Source organism: Pelmatolapia mariae, linkage group LG5 (genome assembly GCF_036321145.2).
Source record: "Pelmatolapia mariae isolate MD_Pm_ZW linkage group LG5, Pm_UMD_F_2, whole genome shotgun sequence".
NCBI lineage: Eukaryota > Metazoa > Chordata > Actinopteri > Cichliformes > Cichlidae > Pelmatolapia > Pelmatolapia mariae.
Genome location: NC_086231.1, coordinates 3,282,029 through 3,302,619, shown reverse-complemented (window position 1 = coordinate 3,302,619; position 20,591 = coordinate 3,282,029). Strand labels below are relative to the sequence as shown.

The 20,591-nt window shown below is 39.6% G+C and overlaps 1 protein-coding gene across 4 annotated transcripts in view; it reads left to right on the top strand.

The window, feature by feature from the left end:
- LOC134626885 (V-set and immunoglobulin domain-containing protein 1-like) overlaps positions 1–20,591 on the top strand; it is a 92,418-nt gene that overhangs the window by 16,530 nt on the left and 55,297 nt on the right. For 2 of the 4 annotated variants that reach the window (XM_063472779.1, XM_063472777.1), the window contains one exon: positions 342–1,035. The exons of the other annotated variants lie outside the window; for them this stretch is intronic. In XM_063472779.1, coding sequence (XP_063328849.1) covers positions 342–352 — 11 coding nt within the window. In that variant the 3' untranslated portion in view covers positions 353–1,035. Of the gene's footprint in view, positions 1–341; positions 1,036–20,591 lie in introns of those variants that run through there. 4 annotated transcript variants of the gene reach the window in all.

Genomic DNA, 20,591 nt, shown 5'->3' with positions numbered 1-20,591 from the left:
TTTTACAATCTTGTTTATTTCACTTTCTCTTTTAATATATTTATGAAACAAACTGAAATGAACTAAAGCTTATTGTGAGGAAAGAGGAGGAACACACTGCAGAGGCTGATGAAGATGGTTAAACAGCAAACTTCACGATTTATTCATAAAGACAGTTTAGCGTTTTGTCATGTAATCATAATAAAATTGGGTGAATTTGCCTGCTGTAGTTATGTTGCCATATCAGCAAGTATAATTCAAACACACTCATGTGTCATCGTGCACCCCACTACTTAAATTCACAGCACTACATTTCTGCTCAGTTATGACTTTTTTACCCAGTTTTGTTTTCCAATCTGCAGGAGTCCTCTGAACCCTCAGCCCAGGAACTGAAACTCAATGCTGATCAAAGTGAACTTGTGTGAAGCAAGGGCGTAGATTTGGCATGGACGGAAGGGACATGTCCCCACCAATATCCAGCGATTATTGAATTGTCCCCACCAATAATTTGATCTTTTCGAGTAAAGAAAAACAAAACCGATAGAAAGAAAGAAAAAACGATCTGTCAATGTCTCATTCACCAAGCAGTGCAGAAAGAGTCAAATTACGTTCTCTACTGGAGTCCTACCTCATGTGACAAATATGGCCAATGTGATTGGCTGTGCCTTTCAGGGAGCTCTGTTTAGTTTTAGCAGCGGCAAGCCTGCGCTGCGAGGAGGAGAGGAGGATGGCAGCAAAAAGGAAGAACCTGGATATAAGAAAGTATTTTTCACAGAAACCTGTAAGTCACTTAAAGTCAAGTTCACTCATAAAATGTGTCCGTCATAATAGCGTTACAGGCTATGCTAGGCAATACACGCCAACCCTCCCGATTTTTCCGGGAGAATCCCGAATTTCAGTGCCCCTCCCAAAAATCTCCCGGAGCCACCCACCATTCTCCCGAATTTCTCCCGATTTTCCACACGGACAACAAAATTGAAAAACCATATCCCAGATTGGCCCAGCCAATTCCAGTTTCCAACAATGGCTGCTACTACTGCAGCTACTTAGTTTTAATATTACTCTTAATATTCTTTCTGGGTCACAAAATAAACTTTTAACATATTTTCAGGCGAGAATGTAGCTGTGTAAACTTCAAATATCTGAGCCAAAAAGTGATTGCCTGCCAAAAACTGATTTCCAATGTTTCCGTGTGTTTTTTATGTGTAATATAAAACACACGTAATTATGTGTAATTACGTATGTTGGTGAACAGGTATTACAAAGGGGTATATACAAAATTACAAAATCACCTTTTTCTCAAGTATCTTTGTAATTGTGTTATTGTACTTACATTATAATCAATCAACTTCCTTTTGTCCACTTAAAATATGTTTACAGAACTATTTTTGCATTTGTTGCAATTTCAGCTGTCCTCTTGGTCAGATTACTCTTAAAAGAGAGATTTTTAAAGTCAACAATAATTTTTTTAACTGCATAAATAAAGGATACATAAAAGTCACTGCCAAAAACTGATTGCGGCTTCTACCTTGTTACAGGAATGTTGTTTGTTGCTCAAGATGACGTGATATCATTCATGAGGGATACATTTGACACATGTTTCACATATTTTATATATACTCCCCACACCCCACCCCCAACAGCCCTTTTGAATGTCTCCCTAATTCTGAGGTCTCAGGGTTGGCAAGTATGTGCTAGGCTTTGGCCCACATCAGTCTAAAATTGTATGTAACCATGAATAACGTGTTGCCATGTCCACCAGGAGAGACTGGACAGTATAGATGTAAAACCAATATGCCAGCAGTTTATCTCAGTTAGAGGAGAAGGCATGTGTTTGGCTCCTTCACATAGTGGACATTGAGTTGTTGTGTGGGACACCAGTAGTCCATGTCTGTTGCTGTAACAGTAGTTCATGTTTAGAATAAAACATCCCAGCTCACTGATTTGATCGGGGCAATAGTGCCTAAAGTTTTGCATAATTTTGCTGAGAGATCTTTTACTTTGTGGTAATCTTAGATGAGTAGTTTTATGGACAAAAACCACCAGGTCATTCAGTGTTCCCTTAGTGCTAATGTATAAGAGATGTTGGTGAACTATAACTGAAATAATGTTAAGTCCTTAAAGTCATATTCTTTTATTGTCATGACTGTATTTGAAGCTATTTTTATTTTTGTATGATACCTGATTTATATGAAATATGGCTGAAGTAAACTAAAGTCTAAAATACTTAGTCATTTGTTTAATAGTAATTTAACATTATATAATTCACATATAAAACTATGAATTATAATTTTAAATGGTTTAAAAGCATGTAGAATAGCATATGTAGGCAAGTATATTTCTCCAAAGACTAAAAGGGAAAAAAAAAAGAAACAGGGCAGGGTTCGGTGGTTGAATCATCCGTCCCCACCAATGCCAAAACCAAATCTACGCCCTTGGTGTGAAGTACGTTGTGCGTGTTGCTTATGTGTTTGTTTTATGAGAACCAAATTAAGTTTTGGAGCACAGCAGCTTGGACAAGTTGGATTATTTTTTATATTTTCGGCAGTTTAAAAGTTCAGAACAGCTTTTAATTCTGTGGTTTAGCACATGGTTAAAAGTCAGGATGGAGGGATGTAGTTTCTGCTGCATTTCTGCAAAAGAAATGTTTCCTGTTCAGTCACCACAGCCATTTTTCTAATACTTTGATCATAATCACTTCCCATATATCTATGTAGAAAATAAAAGTATAAATGTTTATCTCAAAGTGCTCAGTACTTGATAAAAAATACTTTCAAATACCGTCTAACACCATCTTTTCAACACTCAGCATTTGGGATTTTTTTTTCTATTTGAATGAAAACAGATGCAGCGCATCAATGTTTTTCTTTATCCCACACGGTCGTGTTTTTTTTTGTTTGTTTTCTGTATGAACTGTCATCCTGTCACCTGAAATAGGTTTAAAATATTAAATTACTGTTGTATTTATTCCATGAGAGGTCTGAGGTCATTGTCCTGTGTTTTCTTCTTCTGCAGCAGTTTAATAGGACGGAGTAGAGAAATGGCTCCACCTGCTCTTGGTGCATAACATGTTACTAATAAAGAAGACTACTTTTAGCTGCTTCATTGCCACAGCTTGTAGCGCCGCATGTTTGATTTGGCCACACAATTAATACTCTGGATGGATTTGTGTTTCCAGCTGGACTCATATTTCAGTAAATATTTAAATAACATTTGAAAGGAAATTTGTCTGATAACAGCAGATTTGTCAAACAACTGTCTCAAGTGACTTCTTTAACCCTTAAACATACATTAACTATAACCCTGAGCTGTTCTGCTGTAAATAAATGTATTTTGCAGTTGGAAAAAAAAGTGCCTTTTTAAATACGTTTTTGCGTTGTATCTTTTTATTCTTGCTAAAGCAAACTGTCAGGATACACACAGTAGGTCAACTGTTGTTGATGTTTGATATTGAAAATTATGTTCATGCTTTTAATTCATCATGTCCTAATACATTATCATTTTTCACACTGCTCAAGGATCTCGGAATAAAATATCAAACTGTTGTGACTGTTTTCTGTGTGTGTTTTCAAACTTTCATGCAACCAACTTGGGAAGACTCGAGGAGAGGGGCAGGTTATACTTTACTGAAAACATCTAAACTTTTAACAGAATGATGGGAAGAGAAAAGTATGAAGGAGAGAAATGACTTATGATCTGAAGCACACCACATCATCTGTCAAAGTGGAGGCAGTGTACAGCTTAAAAACTTAAAGGAACACTATAAAAGCACATCAAATCTCAATGGGAAAAATCGTGCTGGATATCTACACTGATATGAACTGGGTAATGTGTTACCAACAAAAGGATGCTACATAGTTGGATGGAAATGAAAATTATCAATCTACAGAGAGCTGAATTCAAACAACTCCACCATCCAGCCTTTCTGTGTGGAGACATGCAGTTAGTGGGGTTAGGTTAATTGGAGTGTGAATGTGAGTGCAAATGGTTGTCTCTCTCTGTGTTAGACTGGTGACCTGTTCTGGGTGTGCCCTGCCTCTCGCAGCTGTGATAGGCTCCAGCAACCTTGATTTGGATAAATGAAAAAGAATGGATGGATGGATTTATCTTTTTAGAAGGAATATAAAATTACAAAGTATTTGCAGTCGCCAAAGGCATCTGCTAAAGACATTATGACCAGATGGTTCAAACGAGGCAGATACAAAGAACAGGAAGTTCCCAAAATAAAACAGGAAGCAAAACAACAGGACACCTAACATGGAAACAGGGAGGACACAGGAGGCCAGGAGAAGGGAACACCAAACTATAACCAAGAACAGAAACTACACAGCAAAATGAACAGATCCCAAAATTGCCACAAATAACAAAAATAAGCATACAAAAGAAATAAAACAAAAGCTCTAAAATAGTACATGAAAAACAAACTAAACGTATTTAAGGTCTATTTAACAAAAATGTGAACTCAAACACAAAAACACTGGGTCAAAAAGATGTGGTTGATGTTTGGTGGTGGATGGGATGTAGCTCCTTCTGGTGTTTTTCGTTCAAACCAGCAAAGAATCAGTCTGATCATCTGCCAGCACAGCAGCACCACTTTGGGTCTGGGTTTGTTAGTTAGTGAACATCACTAACTAATTATCACACAGACCTGCCTGGAGTTGTTGGTGTGGAGGTGGTCCTCAGTTTTATTTTGAAGTTGGACTTTGTGATGTCCTTTTTAAGGCTGAATTTTCATTGTAGAGGAAAAAGGGTCTGCATATACTGACAAATACTCTGGGTGTGGTGATCAGTGACTGTCTACAGTCTTAGTTTTATTAGCACATTTTTGGCTAATATGAATATTAAGACCTTCACCTCATTTCTGTGATCACTGGTTTCTTTCTTGGGGGTGTAGGATGTGACCTGTTACCCTGTTAACACAGGACCAGGAGTGTACTGACTAAACAGGAGTACCCGCCTGAGGCCAAAGGGTCGTTATGGACAGTCAGCTCAATCAACAGTTTATGGGACACACTGACTCCATACTTTTGATGTCCCCCTCTCTCTCTCTCTTTGCCAAGGCAGACAGGATGAACCAGGTTGGTCACATAAAAGAAGAAAGATGGGGAGTTAGGGACTGAAAAGAGGTAATTGCCAGTTAGAAATCAGGTCAGACTAAAACAGGAGCTGAAACCAGCTTCTTTTACACTGTTGGAGCTCAGGGTCAGTTTCAGTGAATCTGTGTGTGAAGGTTTTAAATAAGCGTGCTCATTGCTTCACTGTAAAAACACTGGAACATCAGATAGTCCCTAACAGAAGGTGGTGTTAGCCTGCAAAGTTAGCAGTGTGGTGATTTGTATGAACAGAGTGGCCTGGGATGATGTCAAATGCCTGGCCTATCATTGTACCCGACCTTACTGAATGTGCCTGTACAAGGAACGCTAAAACCCACACAGATCACCATGTGAAAGACAATGATCTGCAGTCTCTGAAAGGCCAAGACAGCATCACATGTGACACAACTGAGGCAGAGGAAGTAAAACTAAATGTAAGAACAGGAGGCTGCCAGAATAAAACAGGAAGTAATAAAATAAAAGAACATCTAACGTAGAAACTGAGAGTTAACAACACAGAAAACAAGAGAGGGCAGGAGAACTGAAAGAAGGAAAACAATAAGTGCAAACTGACCCAGAACAGAAAGTACACAGAAAACTAACTGACCTTCAAAATTCAAAAATACTATAAATGACAAAACTTAACCTACAAAAGAAAGAAAACAAAACCTCTAAAATAAGCATAAAAGCAAACTAGGAATCGACAAGCAATATTTAATAAAAATCAAAAATAGAAAGTCACAAACTAAAAACACTGGACCACGACAGGTTAGGAACCACTGAGCTACCATCACAACACTACATGTTCACATCACTATTAAAATTACACAGTAATTCTTCATTTTCAGGCAGAATGACTACTTTAACTTTTAATACTTTTTGTGTATTTTGCAGATAATCAAAAAATTGTAAATATAGTAAAGAGTCAAGAATAAAAATGTCAGTGTAGCAACCTGATTATTGGTGTCTTTGCACAACACATACTTTGGGGCTGATATTCTTACCGTTACAGAGGTGCTGAATGCAGTAAAATACAGGTGAAGTTGTTTAGTTGGTTCGTTAGGTAGTTAGTCTCATATGGAATCAGAACGATGCCACCTTGAAACGAAACCGAAAAAAATATTGAAACCGAAAAAAAATATTGTAACTGAAATAAATGTACTGAAAAATCTTGTATTGAAACCGAAAAAAAAAATTTGATAGTGAAAAACAATTAATTGAAACTGTAGTCAAAGGAGTTTGCAAAGAAAAGCATCTGGACTTCTTTAAGTTGCTTGAAGACGTTTCACCTCTCATCCGAGAAGCTTCTTCAGTTCTAAGGTCAAATGGCCGAGAGTCCCAGATTTAAACCCAGTGGGAGTATCCCCCCAAAGAGGGACAAAGGACCCCCTGGTGATCCTCTAATCACATGAGCCAAGGTGTGAAAGTGGGTGTGGGACCTAATCAGCCAGGGTTTCGGGTGAGCTCATTGTGAAACCTGGCCCCACCTTGTCATGTGAATTCCTGAGGTCAGATGGCCCAGGATGTGAGTGGGCATTAAGGCGTCTGGGGAGGGAACTCAAAACTGGATTATAGATGGCAGACAGTTGGTGTCGTAAACCACCGCCTCTGTTCAAAGATGGTCGCTCACAGTGGACATAGATGGCCTCTTTCACTCCTCTTTCAAACCATCTGTCCTCTCTGTCCAAAAAGTGAACGTTGGCATCCTCGAAAGAGTGACCTTTGACCTTAAGATGCAGATGGACAGCTGAGTCTTGTCCTGTGGAGGTGGCTCTTCTATGTTGTGCCATGCGCTTGTGAAGTGGCTGTTTGGTCTCTCCAATGTAGAGGTCTGGGCATTCCTCGCTGCACTGTACAGCATACACCACGCTGTTAAGTCTGTGTTTTGTTAAGGTGTTTTGGACGCCTAGGGTTAGGGGTTAGGGTTAGGGTTGAAAGGCTGTTCCGTTGGAGCAGCCTTTCAACGCCTCTCTCTGTCTCTCGCTAGCAAAGTTGACCCAGACAACAAAGTAAAGCTAGTTTTCAGCTACGAGCCCAACACGAACCCGACTTATCAGCCAGAGGTCCCTTTACTACGTTTCGGAGCCGCTGACCTGTTTTATATATGCGTGGAATAGTTTTCTATTCGAGATCGCTGCAAAAAGTGCAGCCTTACCTAATGTCCACCTACTGTTACTCATTTATATTAAGATTTAAACATCTAGTTGGTATTGGTATGGCGAGTAGCCTTCAGTAATAGTAATAAATCACACAGCAATAGTACATTCATGTAGTTGTAAAGTATTCAGAATACATTACTTCTATAATCTTTGGTGGAATACATTTTAAAATTAACCTTCCCAACACTGTCAGCAGGTTAGCACCTCATACCACAGTGCACCAAAAGCAGTCTCATGAGCGCTGGGAAGGACAAGCCCAGAGCCCAAAACAGACAGTGCAGGAGTGACAAGGTTAGTAATTGTATGGTGAAAATTATACTTTTAGTTATCTTGATTGGCAAAAGAAAAGTAAATACAAAATCTGCTTCTCACATATAGGGCATTTCCAAGATTTTTTTTCAAAACTTCTTCAATTTCTTTCATTACAGCTGTCCTGTGCCAGATGTTCTGTTGACCCACAGTGGGAGGCATCATTTCAGAAACACCAGGAAGACTGAAACTCATCGCCAGGACCAGCAGCTCCCTCACAAGAAGGATAAACCCAGCATTTCATGAACACTGATGGAGACCTTTGCTTTGTGTAATGTTAGAAGTACTCAGATAATCCTCAGAGGGTCTGGACTTTTACATAATATAATAGCTTTAAGTCCTGTAGAAAGTTAAATATATGTTGTGCTCTCTGGTTACTCTGGTATGAATGACTCTGAATTACTTTATGGTAAATAACACACTATTGTCAAAAAACAGTGAAAGAATTCCAGATCACAAGTTTTTAGTTCAAATACAAGTAACAACCTTTGACTTTAATCAGGTTTTATTTAATTGTGTCAGAGAAAACATCATGTGCTCTTCATGTAGCTGAGTACATTCAGTGTTTAAAACACAAGTTGTGCAGGTCTGAGATCAGCAGTTTCCTGAAACACCAAACTGAGGTACTGTTAATGCTGATGTATAGTGACACAGTTACAGGGGTGATTAATTCTTTTGACTTTTTGTCTTTAAATTTATCAATAAAACAGCTGCCGCTTTCACTGACAGCACATGTGGTACTTTAACCTTTGTACTGTTTTCTTCAGTTAATTTTGGAGTTACTACAAATATTGAAGATATAGGATGATCTGTCTGCTGTCACTGGGTGGTGCTGAGGTCTGAATCTGAGGGCAGCTCCTGTAATCACAAACAGAACAGAATCATCACAAACTGAAATATAAAGTTTATCTCTCAAATCTGAAATAGAGCTGATTCCTTCTCTGTCCTCACACACTCGGGATCTGAAGTTGTTCAGTCCTACAGTTCTGCCGACAGCTGACATATGAGCTGTTTATTTTTTATTTGTTTTAAAGGCCTTATATACTAACACATTTTCTAATATCATGTTTACCTTTGAGTTGTTGATGCTTTATAAATGGACATCTGCAAAGATGAGATGATGGAACAGGTTTCAGTTGAGGTTCAGTCTGCTGCTGCATCCTGGTCACAACATATGGAGGTGTTATCACCAGTGTTGGGACTAACGCGTTATTAAGTAACGCGTTACAGTAACTACGTTATTATTGTGGTAACGAGCACGGTAACTAGTTATTATTCCAAAACCAGGAACGCATTACTCGTTACTGGGATTTAGATAGGCTCGTTATTCGTTACTTCGTGTGGTGGATATCGCGGAGCTTCCACAGATTCAGTAACATTAGCAAGTGGTGGAAGCAGCAGGTGGATGAAGGAAAAGGGAGGCAAGAGGAGAGACCCGAAGCGGCCGCCGGTCCGCGTGTCAGGTGAACTGAACTTCAGGTAAGAAGTTATGACCTGCAGTCTATCGGAGTCAGATATAAACCAAGTTTAGGTGGAGTTTATTTTCGTTATGCTGACATTTTCGTACTGCGTGCTAGCTAGCATGACGGAGTTTCTATACAGCTGGGTGGGTGCTATGTTACTGATGTTGAACTTTATTTTGTTCATACGGTTAATTATTCGAGTTGCCAACCGTCCCCTAAAAAACAGAATCGTCTGGTATTCAGAGAAAATATTACGCGTTTCGTACTGAGGTGAAAAGGAACACAGTTTGTCCCGGACTTCAGCTACAATGAAAAAGACACAAAGCTGGAGCTGCACAGCTGCCTCTTCTTCTCTCATTCTCTCCTGTTTCTACTTCAATCACGAAACTGATCAATGATCAGCTGATCAGCTTTTCTCTCTTGTTTATTTATCGCCCACTTTGTGCCAGAAAGAGGAAACCAGCGGATGTCGCGCTAAACAACAGCAGCACGTTTAAGCTTGATCAGCTGTTGTTAGAATTCATTTAATATTAATTTCTAGTATCAGCTGATGTTTGCTGGAGCCACAGCTGTAAAGCTGCTGGTCATGATGTCGGTTTGGATATGTGGTGAGAGGGAAACATGAAGATGAAACCAGGAGATGTCCTTACTGAATCATCAGAGCTGAACAGGTGATGGAGAAACAGGTTTACCTTTTAGGTGACATGAATGAGTTGAAGGGAAGTTATGAGCTGTTTCTGAGAGACAAATAACACCAGCATCCTTTTCTATGTAGCTGACAGCTGGTAACTGTGCAGGGGCGGGTCTAGCAAAGTTTTGCCAGGGGGGCAGGTAGGGCATTAACAGGGAAAGGGGGGCACAAAGAAATACTTTTCTTTATTATTCTCATTTAAAATGTCTCGCTTTTAAAAAATAATTATCTGAGTCTTACAACAAACGATTGATAGATTGATACATATATACCATCAGAACAGTGTACATCACTGTCACAACAGTGTTTGTTTTCATTCAAAGGCTTTATGATTTTTCCTATAATGGTGAGCAGGGCTCTAGTCAAAATGCCCGGGACGATTTTTTTGTCCCAGTCCAGCTCTGTATGCAGCTCATCTGCAGTCTGGTGTTACCTACATCTTCCTATTCGGAAGGCAGAATTTCCAAGTTCTGAGTACAATCAAAAGCACCACGACTGCAGTTTTTGTGTTGGATGTAAAAAGCAGGCTAGAATCATGGCGGCGGTCAACGACGGTCCAGGCGTGGGATTTCTCTCGTGGAAATGTGCACATTATTTTTTCCTTTCTATTGGTAGGTGGCACAGTGCACTGTGGCAAGTAAGCAAGCTAGAAGACTGGCAATCTTGCTGGGTATCCAGTTACGGAAGCAACACAATAACAAGAGAATTCTGAGTAAAACCAAAGTTACTTTCCCTAGTAACTAGTTACTTTGAAAGTAACGAGTAACTTGAAGTAACTGGGTTACTTTTTTAGAGAAGTAACTAGTAATGTAACTAAGTTACTAATTTAAAGTAACTTACCCAACACTGGTTATCAGCAGTGGTATTGAACAAGAAATATTAATGCTTCAAATTATTTGTCCTAAAGGATGCAAGCTGTACAGAGTACTGCACATGTGACTTTGTGAACATAACTCATTAAAAATAATTCGGACAGTTTTTTAACCTGAATATTTGTAACAAACTCAGTAAAAAAAATAATGCTAAAAAAATAATCAGAGGAAAAATGTAACATTTTAACTTAAGCTGACAAGCGGAAGTAGTTGGTTTTAGTACATAAGTATTGGGCTTTGCTATTTAATCCATAGCTATTGACTAATGAGGGGTTACTGAAGTGCCAGGTTTTTGAAAGTTGGCGTTAATGTCCTTCCACCTGTGGAAAGCGACAGAAAACACGCTGCTGTTTGCACATATTTTAGCTCTGCACAGGAGCAGAAGCAGAGTCCAGCCTGTTGCTCTTACAGTATAATACTCATAATAAAAGTACAGTGACCGTGGTTAGTCACTAAGCAGCCCGGTGCGTTTCTCTTGATTTCTTTAGTCAGGGTAAATTCATTCACCTGCCACGGGTTAGCTAAACGAACTTTACAAAACAAGTTTCCCCTACAGCCGAGTGCTCATCCTAGCTAGCTAAGGACCTAAATTACGGATTAGCTTACAAACACATTTAACTTACCAAAAATAATGCGGTGGGGCCTCAGGTCCTCCTGTCCGGTAGTCCAATTTACTGAAGAACACCTCAGGCTACGCTGGACCTCTCAGCATCTGCCATTCCCGAACAGACACATGCAAGTTTGTCCGTGACCGCAGCCGCGTCGTCAGTGTTTTCTCCAGTCATTGGTCAGTAATATGTTTATTATATATTATAATAAACCGAAAAAAATGGATTGAAACCGAAAAATGGATTGAAACTGAAAAAAAAATTGTAAGCAAAAACAAAAAAATTACAGTTTCAATTAATTGTTTTTCACTATCACATTTTTTTTTTCGGTTTCAATACAAGATTTTTCAGTACATTTATTTCAGTTACAATATTTTTTTTCGGTTTCAATCCATTTTTCGGTTTCGTTTCAAGGTGGCATCGTTCTGATTCCATAGTATGAGTGTTTACTCAGTTTTTGTTTGTACCTGTTCGGGCAGTTTTGTGTGTCACTCAGCTCTCAGCACCTTTGTGTGTGAAAGTTATTATTAAGTTCACCGTCTGTGCAGCACAGAAGGATCAGGATCCCCACCCAGATCCTTTTAATGCAGTGTTTACATTCATCTACTTTAACATTTACTTGAGTTCTACACAGGTGAAGTCTGAGCCTCTCACAGGTACGCTGCAGTGTTGATGTGCAGTGAAACGTTTTTGTTTTAATTTTCCTCCATGTTTTCAGGTCTGCTCGGGTATTTAGAAGCAGCTTTACATTACTTGTCATTTGTGAGTTAAACTATAGGGTGCATACAAATATTAATAAACAGTTTATTGGTTTTACCAATATAAAACAGCATCTTAGGATTTACTGTGTTCAGGATGGTGCAGTGATTATTATGGTTACCTCTTAACAAGAAGGATCCAGTTAGAGGGAGTTGTGTGTTCTGTACTCTGGCTTCATTCCACTCTGTCAAAAAGCCATGTGACAGGTCAGTGACCTGTCCAGAGTGAACCCTGTCTGTTGTCCTGTGACCATTAAATGCAGAGTCAGAACATAAAGTAAACTGACTGAAATGAGTTTGTGAACTTGGAAAACCAACTAACATGTAATAAAAGGTACAGAGGGAATATTCTTAGTTTTACTATCTGTTAGCTCGGTAAAAATCTTATTGCAGTGTGTCTGATGAGGCTTTGGTGTTTACTGGGTCTCTGGATGTCTACAACACTGTGAGTCAGCTGCTTTCAGAAGGTTCTGTGTTGTTATTGTAATATCTGTACTGATTTTCTAAATCCTGCCTCTGACATATGACCTCCATACAATAATAATAAAAAAAATAAAATTAATACTGAAACTAATAAAGACTAAACACTATAAACAAACAACAAGAAAATTTACTCTGGAAACAAACTGAAACTAAACAGTAATAAAAAATAAATGAAAATACAATCTAAGTAGAAAATACAAAGTTAGAATGTGGAGGCTGGGCTGCTAACTCATGAGCTGACACTGTAGTTAAACTGTACTACACTAACACTAGATCAGCAGGTTGTGTTCATAAAGTGCACAGGTATCTGCTTATTTGTGTCAGCAGATCAATAAAACACAAATCTCGACCTCAAACTTGTTTGTGTTCAGATTCTCTCTCTTCTGTCAGGTTTAGAGGTGGGCAGATTCCTCATGTCTCCATCTGTGGGTGAAACTACTCTTCCTTAGCTTGCTTTCATCCATCTGGAGCTCATAGCTCATCATTAGCTGAGTACTTAAGGACCGGCTGTGTAAGTCACTCTCTACCAGATCATTTTCTCCACCATGGATGTTAATCTCTAGCTGTTGTTCTTACCCCTCAATTATTCCTTTGCTCTGTTTGCTTCCTAGTTCTCAGCTCACAGAAGCACACCTGCCTGCCCAGTCTCCATTCGACCTTGTATCACCTCCAGGTTCCAGCCTGATCCCCGTGTCACCTCTCTCTCCTCACCTTAATGTAACTCCAGATAAGGACACATAAGTAAGACTCTTGTACATACAGACAACCTTTTATCATCAGCTCTTGCTGATAACATCTCTCCCTCTCTGTGAGTCCTCTGATACATCCTACATAGGAGCACCTGTTTCATCAGTCTGCTTCCATCAATTATTCAGTTTTAAATAAACTCTTTAAACTTTTCCCCGGCTGTCTGAGTCTGCTCATCAGTCCAGAAACTACAAAACCATGACAATTAAATGGTGTGTACCACACAGCAGGTCATAATTGCATTAAATGTTCCAAAAGTCACCAAAACCACAAACACTTCAGTGACTTCAGTTAACAGACACCCACTGCGTTCAGCTGACTGTGCTGATGTTGCACCTAAATCCATCCAACCATCTGCTTGCATGAAATCTCACTATCATTAATTTTGAATGCATCATATTTGTGGTGGTCAGGTTTGGCACATCAGCGAGTCAGAGTCCAGAGTGACTCTGATATCAACCCTCTGACTCCACATAAAACAACATTTACCCCAAACTGCAAAAAACTGGAGCATTACTGGGATTGGCAGCTTTAATTAATTTCAAAGTAAAACTCTTTGTTCAACTTATTCCTGGCGCTGGATCATCTGACAGCCTTTAAAACAATTTCCCTCGGGATAAATAAAGTATTATCAATCAGAATATGTCTTACTGTCTGTATTGTACTGTACAGTTTCATCTTTGTCACCAGCAGCATCTGGACTCTGGTCATCAGAGTCTAATCGCCAGAGAGCTGAATTTTGTATCTCAATAATTAATGTTCAGTCTTTCCAAAATGTTCTCTCCTTATTAATCTGGAGGGGGTTATAAATTTTAGACTGATGCTTGTAAGATGTTTCTGTGTCCAGACCTGAAGTGGATGCTGAACACACCCTGTTTGCGTGCCTGCTGTTTCTGAGGAAAACTTACCCGAGGCTGCCGTCAGAGTTGTTGTTTGATTTTATGGCTTTTCTTCAGAAACTCATATTTAAATTAATTCAGGGTCTGACATCAACCCCAGAATATATTTCACGTGTTTCCTTTTAATAAAGGACAGATCCTTTCTCAGTTTCTCTTTTCTTCCACTTTTTAATTATTTTTTTCATGGGTTTAATTTTTCCTTTTGCTAATTGATGATCTGAAAACATACCTGATGAAACAGAACTGCAGTGAACCAAACATCTCATTACTGATTTTTTCAAGAGCAAAGACTCCTGGGACAGTTCATGTTTACCTCTGAAGCTGTTATCAGTGTTAACGTTTGATGTCCTCACTGCTGCAGATTATAAACCTGCCTAATGCTAATATGTTTCTGAGCGCTGTGTCCAGACCTGATGTGAAACAAAGACGAGTGTTGCAACACAACCTGTTCATGTGGTTGATGTTTCTGAAGAGTAGCCTGAGGGTGCGCTCTTACTTAATGTGTGGGTTTGTGGCTTTTCTTCAGAAACAGGACTTGGCACTGCTGCGGTGTGTGACTGTTAACCAAACAATCTTATTACAGATTTTGCAAGAAGAGAATTCTGCTGCAAAGGCAATACAAAGGCTTTTGAAATTATTTTTGTAAATATCTTAGAAATATGGTATCTAACCTGATACTTACTCTCGATGGCATTACCTCGGCCTCCAGTAACACTGTGAGGAACCTTTGTGTCATTGCTGAGCCGGACTGCTCTCTTCCATCAGTGCAATATCTGTAAAATTAGAAGCATCCTGTCTCAGAGTGACAGTCTGCTGCAATGCATTATTATCAGGATGTCCTAAAAACTCTCTGAAAAGTCTTCAGTTAATCCAAAATGCTGCAGCAAGAGTCCTGACAGGGACTAGAAAGAGAGAGCAGATTTCTCCTGTATTGGCTTCGCTTCATTGGCTTCCAGTTAAATCCAGAATTGAATTCAAAATCCTGCTCCTCACATACAAGGTCTTAAATAATCAGGCCCCATCTTATCTTAATGACCTTGTAGTACCATATCACCCTATTAGAGCACTTCGCTCTCACACTGCAGGCTTACTTGTTGTTCCTAGAGTATTTAAAAGTAGAATGGGAGGCAGAGCCTTCAGTTTTCAGGCCCCTCTTCTGTGGAACCAGCTTCCAGTTTGGATTCAGGAGAAAGACACTATCTCTACTTTCAAGATTAGGCTTCAAACTTTCCTTTTTGCTAAAGCATATAGTTAGGGCTGGACCAGGTGACCCTGAATCCTCCCTTAGTTACGCTGCAATAGACGTAGGCTGCTGGGGGATTCCCATGATGCACTGGGTGTTTCTTCTTTAGCTACTATGTGTTTATGCATCACTTTCCATTTAATCATTAGTTATTATTAATCTCTGACTCTCCTCCACAGCCTGTCTTTATCTTGTCTTTCTCCCCTCACCCCTAACCCATCATAGCTGCTGACTGTCCCTCCCTGAGCCTGGTTCTGCTAAAGATTTCATTTTATTAAAATTTATCTTTTCCTTCTTACTGTCACCAAGTGCTTGGCTCATAGGGTTTTTTTGATTGTTGGGTTTTTTATGTATTATTGTAGAGTCTTTATTTTACAATATAAAGCACCTTGAGGTGACTTTTGTTGTGATTTGGTGTCATATAAAATGAATTCAATTGAATAGAGTGTAAGAAGAAGATGCTTTCAGTCGGTTGGATAAACGTAAAGTGGGAGCTGATGTGTCAGTGCTACAACTTCCTGTGGAGGACCTGGATGCTGACACTGCTGGGTGAAATTCACCAGAGGACTGCAGCTCTGAGATGAGCGATCATGATGGTGCAGCAGTGGCGCTCACTCAGGTCCACTGATCAGCAGCTGCTAGTAATTCCAGGTTTGTAGCTCAGCCAAAACTCTGGAATCATCTTCCTCCTCAGATTAGGTCTTCCTCACTAACCGTCTCCACTCCCCCTGAAAACACACGTCTCCTCATGAGCTTCAGATTAGTTTCAGTTTATTGTGTTGTTTTCACAGTGCATCTCTTTTGCTATTATTATATGACTTTTTCTATCATTATTTACTTTTATCATTTGTATTTTATCCTCCAATTTTATTTATTAAAACATTACTATTATTGCTTTAAAACTTTTTATTGTTTCTTTGATTTGTACTTGTTGTGAAGCACTTTGATCAATGTCTGCTGTGCTTAAATGTGCTAAATAAATCATATGACTTGTCTTGACTTGTGTACCTCCTTAGTCCCAAAAATCCTCACAAACCTGTTCCCAGTCTGGCGCCATGTGGCTGCAGTTCTTATAGAAAATGTGCAGAATTTCATCTGAGCTGAAGCTGGTTTAACTTCTTATTCGCTGAATCGTTTTAGACTTTCTCAGAGAAAGTATGTGTGCTTCTCCTGCTCTGAAATTTTGCCTTTTTTATGTTTGTCACTGTAGATCAACCCAAAATCAACAAGAAGGAAGAGAGCCGACTGCAGCCACGAGATTTGCCTCTGATTAGGTTTTATCTTCACTCTCTGGCATGTAGTAGAGCTGAAATGAACTTTAGGAATTAGAAACCATAAAGCCTCGTGGCTGCTGTATGAATTGGCCCAAAGCTCTACTCTGAGAGTCACAGACACAATTTGGAAAAGGTTCATGATGGAGAAGAGGATGAGGTCTGAAGAGGTCACAGCTCTGGTGACACTTCGATTTAAAATGTCTTAAATGCACCGAGCAAGCGATGAAATCCTTTGATAAAAAACTTGATTGACTGTAAACAAAAAAGCCTGAACCCCCGAATGACAGCGAACACATGCAGCTTTCCTCCAGCTCTGCTCTTCAGTCACATTCAGTCAGCATCATCCTTTCATGCCATCATCTGTGCTTTGAGCTCGAGGTCAGAAACCAAACACAACTAAACATTTCATACAGAGTTTCATTCTTCATCTTTAAACAAAGGCTGGTCTTTTACACTGAACAGGAAATTTCATCCTTCTTTATTTCTACTCGCCCACCTTCATGACTCACCTTGTTTATATGTTTGCATGTTCCTGAGTCACTGCAGGTTAATAAGTAGTGCGTCCCACATGTTTACACAGATATGGCTCTGTTGTAAAAAATATAATCTCCTTTTTCTCCTCCACAGCCACAAAGGTCGGAGATTCTTACAGAAAATATAACTCCTATATCTGTATACTTCTTCCACTGTCACAGTTTTTTTTGATAACTGAAGATAATATGCTGTCAGTGCTTGTGTGTATAATAATGCTGACACACAAAGCCATTATTCCACAGGCCGTCAGTTCTTGGACATATTTTCGTCAAACTGAGGTCATACAAAGTGAAGGTGAGAGTGGAACTGACAATCTTTTTTCCTTATTGACTTTGTAGCCTTTGTCATAAATCATCCCTGTATTTAATCCTGAGATAACACTCAGCAATAATAATAAAATACACACGTTCAGTAGCAATCCCAAATCAATATTTTAACTATTAACTTTACAGTCAGTTAATCCTGTGAGGGCTTAGTAGATTCATAGTTCAACTCCTTCATCCTGAGTGGGTGGATGAAACTATCAGCCCACATATTCAGGTTCTCATAAACATTACATTACTGGCTGTAAAAAGACTAAACTTTATTTAAACCTTATTTACACAAGGCGCAATCTGAAAAATCAGCTGGTATAAAGGCCAAAGTGTGTCATAAAGTCTGTTCTTCAGAATCTAACCCACGCCATTTCCCACCACGTCCTATTAATTAAGATCATGTTAGATTAGATTAGCTGTGTGCACAATGATTCATGAGTGGTTTATTGTGTTTTCCTATTATGGACAGAAATGTGGACCTATTGCACGTTAATGTGGCCATGTTAATTAGAAGCAATAAAACATTTTGGTTAAAACTGATCTATTCTGTTCATTTCTAGCTCCATGAGAGAGACGAGGATGGATGGAGGACGGTTAGTAAATGAGGAAGTACAGAGCTTTATGAAAGAGGAAGTGAGGACCGCGAAGAAAATGAAGAGTGGAAAGACGGTTAGTCCAGATGATTAACTGTCTGATTATTCAACACAATCTGGGAGAGTGAGAAGATGTCTGAGGAATGGAGATTTCCAAGAACAAGGGTGATGTACAGAGATGTAGTAACTACAGAGGGATAAAGCTGATGAGCCATACCATGAAGATACAGGCAAGAGCTGTAGAAGGTAGGCTAAGAAGAGAGGTGATGATCAGTCAGCAGCTGTTTGGCTTCATGCTGAGAGAGAGCTCTGCAGATGTGATGTTTGCTTTGAGAGTGTTGATGGAGAAGAAGACCAGAAGGAGCTTCACTGTGTGTTTGTGGATCAGAGAAAGCAGATGGTAAGAAAGGAGCTGTGGTTCTGCAAGAAGAAGTCATGAGTGAAAGAAAAGTGTGTGAGGGTGCAGGACGTGTGAGGACAGAGAGACAGCAGTGAGGTGTGCCGTAGGAATGACAGGTGAGTTCAAGGTGGGGGTGGGATTACATCAGGATCTGAGCTCCTTCTTGTTTGCAGTGATGATGGACAGGCTGACAGAGGAGGTCAGGCAGGAGTCTCTGTGGATTCTCATGTTTGCAGACGACACTGTGAGAGTAGAGAGCAGGTGGAGGAGAGCCTGGAGAGGTGGAGGTGTGTGCTGGAGAGAAGAGGAATGGAAGTCAGTCCATGTATTCACATGTGTGTGAATGAGAGGGAGGCAGGTGTAACGGGGAAGGAACAGAGGCAGTGACTTTGAATACCAGGACATCATTCTACTCAGCAAGGTCAAGATAACCAGGGTCTCTTTTTGTTATCTGGATTAACCTAACATAACATTGTTGATCAGGATAAGAAGGCACACAAAGCTGGTTATCAGCTAAGTTGACCCAAAGTCTGTAAGTTTCTAAGCATGAGCGTGTTCATGTGAAAGAGGTGGCGTTGGAAACATCCGACCAATCACAGTCATCATAGCAGCTGAATTTACAAAGTAGAAAAACGTGAAAAGGTTAGAAGAAGTAACACAGATGCTGTAGACAAATCAGCAGTGTGAGAGGAACAGCTCTGTGCAGTAGTTTAGAGTTCAAAACACTGTATGAATCTGTGTGAGTGCTTTACATGTTTTGGTCAATAAGACTGGAAATGAACTGCGATATTAATAAACTTTTTGAAGTAAAGACGAAAACCCAGCAAAAATGTGAATATGTGAATGAACAGGCTGAATCATTGAGACACAAGAAAATCTGAAGGGTTCTAATAAAGTCTTAAAATAAATTTATGTTTCCATTTGTACAAGATGGTTTTAGTTTTTATTGTTTTAGATGAAGTTTAATGTTCTGAGCAAACAAAGAATAACTGCAAAAACTGAATTCCAACCTAGGTTCAGGTTTAGTGGGTGTAATAAGTGTCAGATTTATGTTACCGCTCACAGAACAACCAGCCAAGAAGTTAAAAATGCATCAAGGAATTGTGTCTAAGAATCTGTATTTATTACTGATGTTCATCAGGGAAACACAAAGTCTTTAGACCCTCCCACTATCAGCACACAGAGGTACGAGAGATCGTCCAGGAATGGTAACATTATTTTCTGATTATCTCTAATCTAGAATCTAACCTGCTCCGGTGCAGCTACATCATTCATCATGGTGATTTACCCCAATAAGAAGTGAACCTATGCCGTCACACAGAAAACCAAAATCCTGCTTTTTAACACAGGCCTCCAGGGTCAGCCATCCAAAGCAACAGACAGTGCAGGAGACAGGCTGATGTGACAGAGGAGGAGGCTCTGGACAGGGTGAGATGGAGGCAGACGACTCCTAAAGAGGGCAGCCAGAGGAGGAGGAAGACGACTCTAACGACCAGAATAACTTTGTCTCAAACAGCTTATTGACTGTTTGAACAGATGTGAACCACACAGCAGCTTTAACATCCATAAACAAACACTAATCAATACAACAGTTTTAACCTGAAACTCTTGAACTGTTCATAAGTCCATTAAAGTGGGCATACTGGCCCATTGCACATATTTTTATTCTTGAACATTATTAGAGTTTTAAAAAGTTCTTATGTGATCTCATACTGAGCAGTGGTGCAGCCCCTCAGTTCATCCCAGACTGTCTCAAACAAACAGGTTTGATGGGTTGGTGGGCGGAGCTTCTGTGCTCAGATAAATCCAAGAGCAGAAAGAAGTGTGAAGTGGTTACTGTAGTGTACTCACAGGGATTATTGTACATACACTGACGTCATCATTTAGTCATTGACCATGTTTAATGAGGATGAGGAGGAGCAGGAACAGCCTCAGCTTGGGCCAAGTTTCATTTTCATAAAGTAAAATCTATATATACATATATATGTGTGTGTGTGTGTGTGTGTGTTTTCTTCATATAGGTCATGTTAGTGTAAAAAAAAAAAACCTGCAGCTGTCTTTGACCTTAAAGGCTGCAGATTCCGGGGTGGGAGCGTCCTTTCTCTTTACTTCAGCCTGACCTTTTTACAATAAGATGCCATCTTTGCTCATTAATCTTTCTCCTGTCAGCGT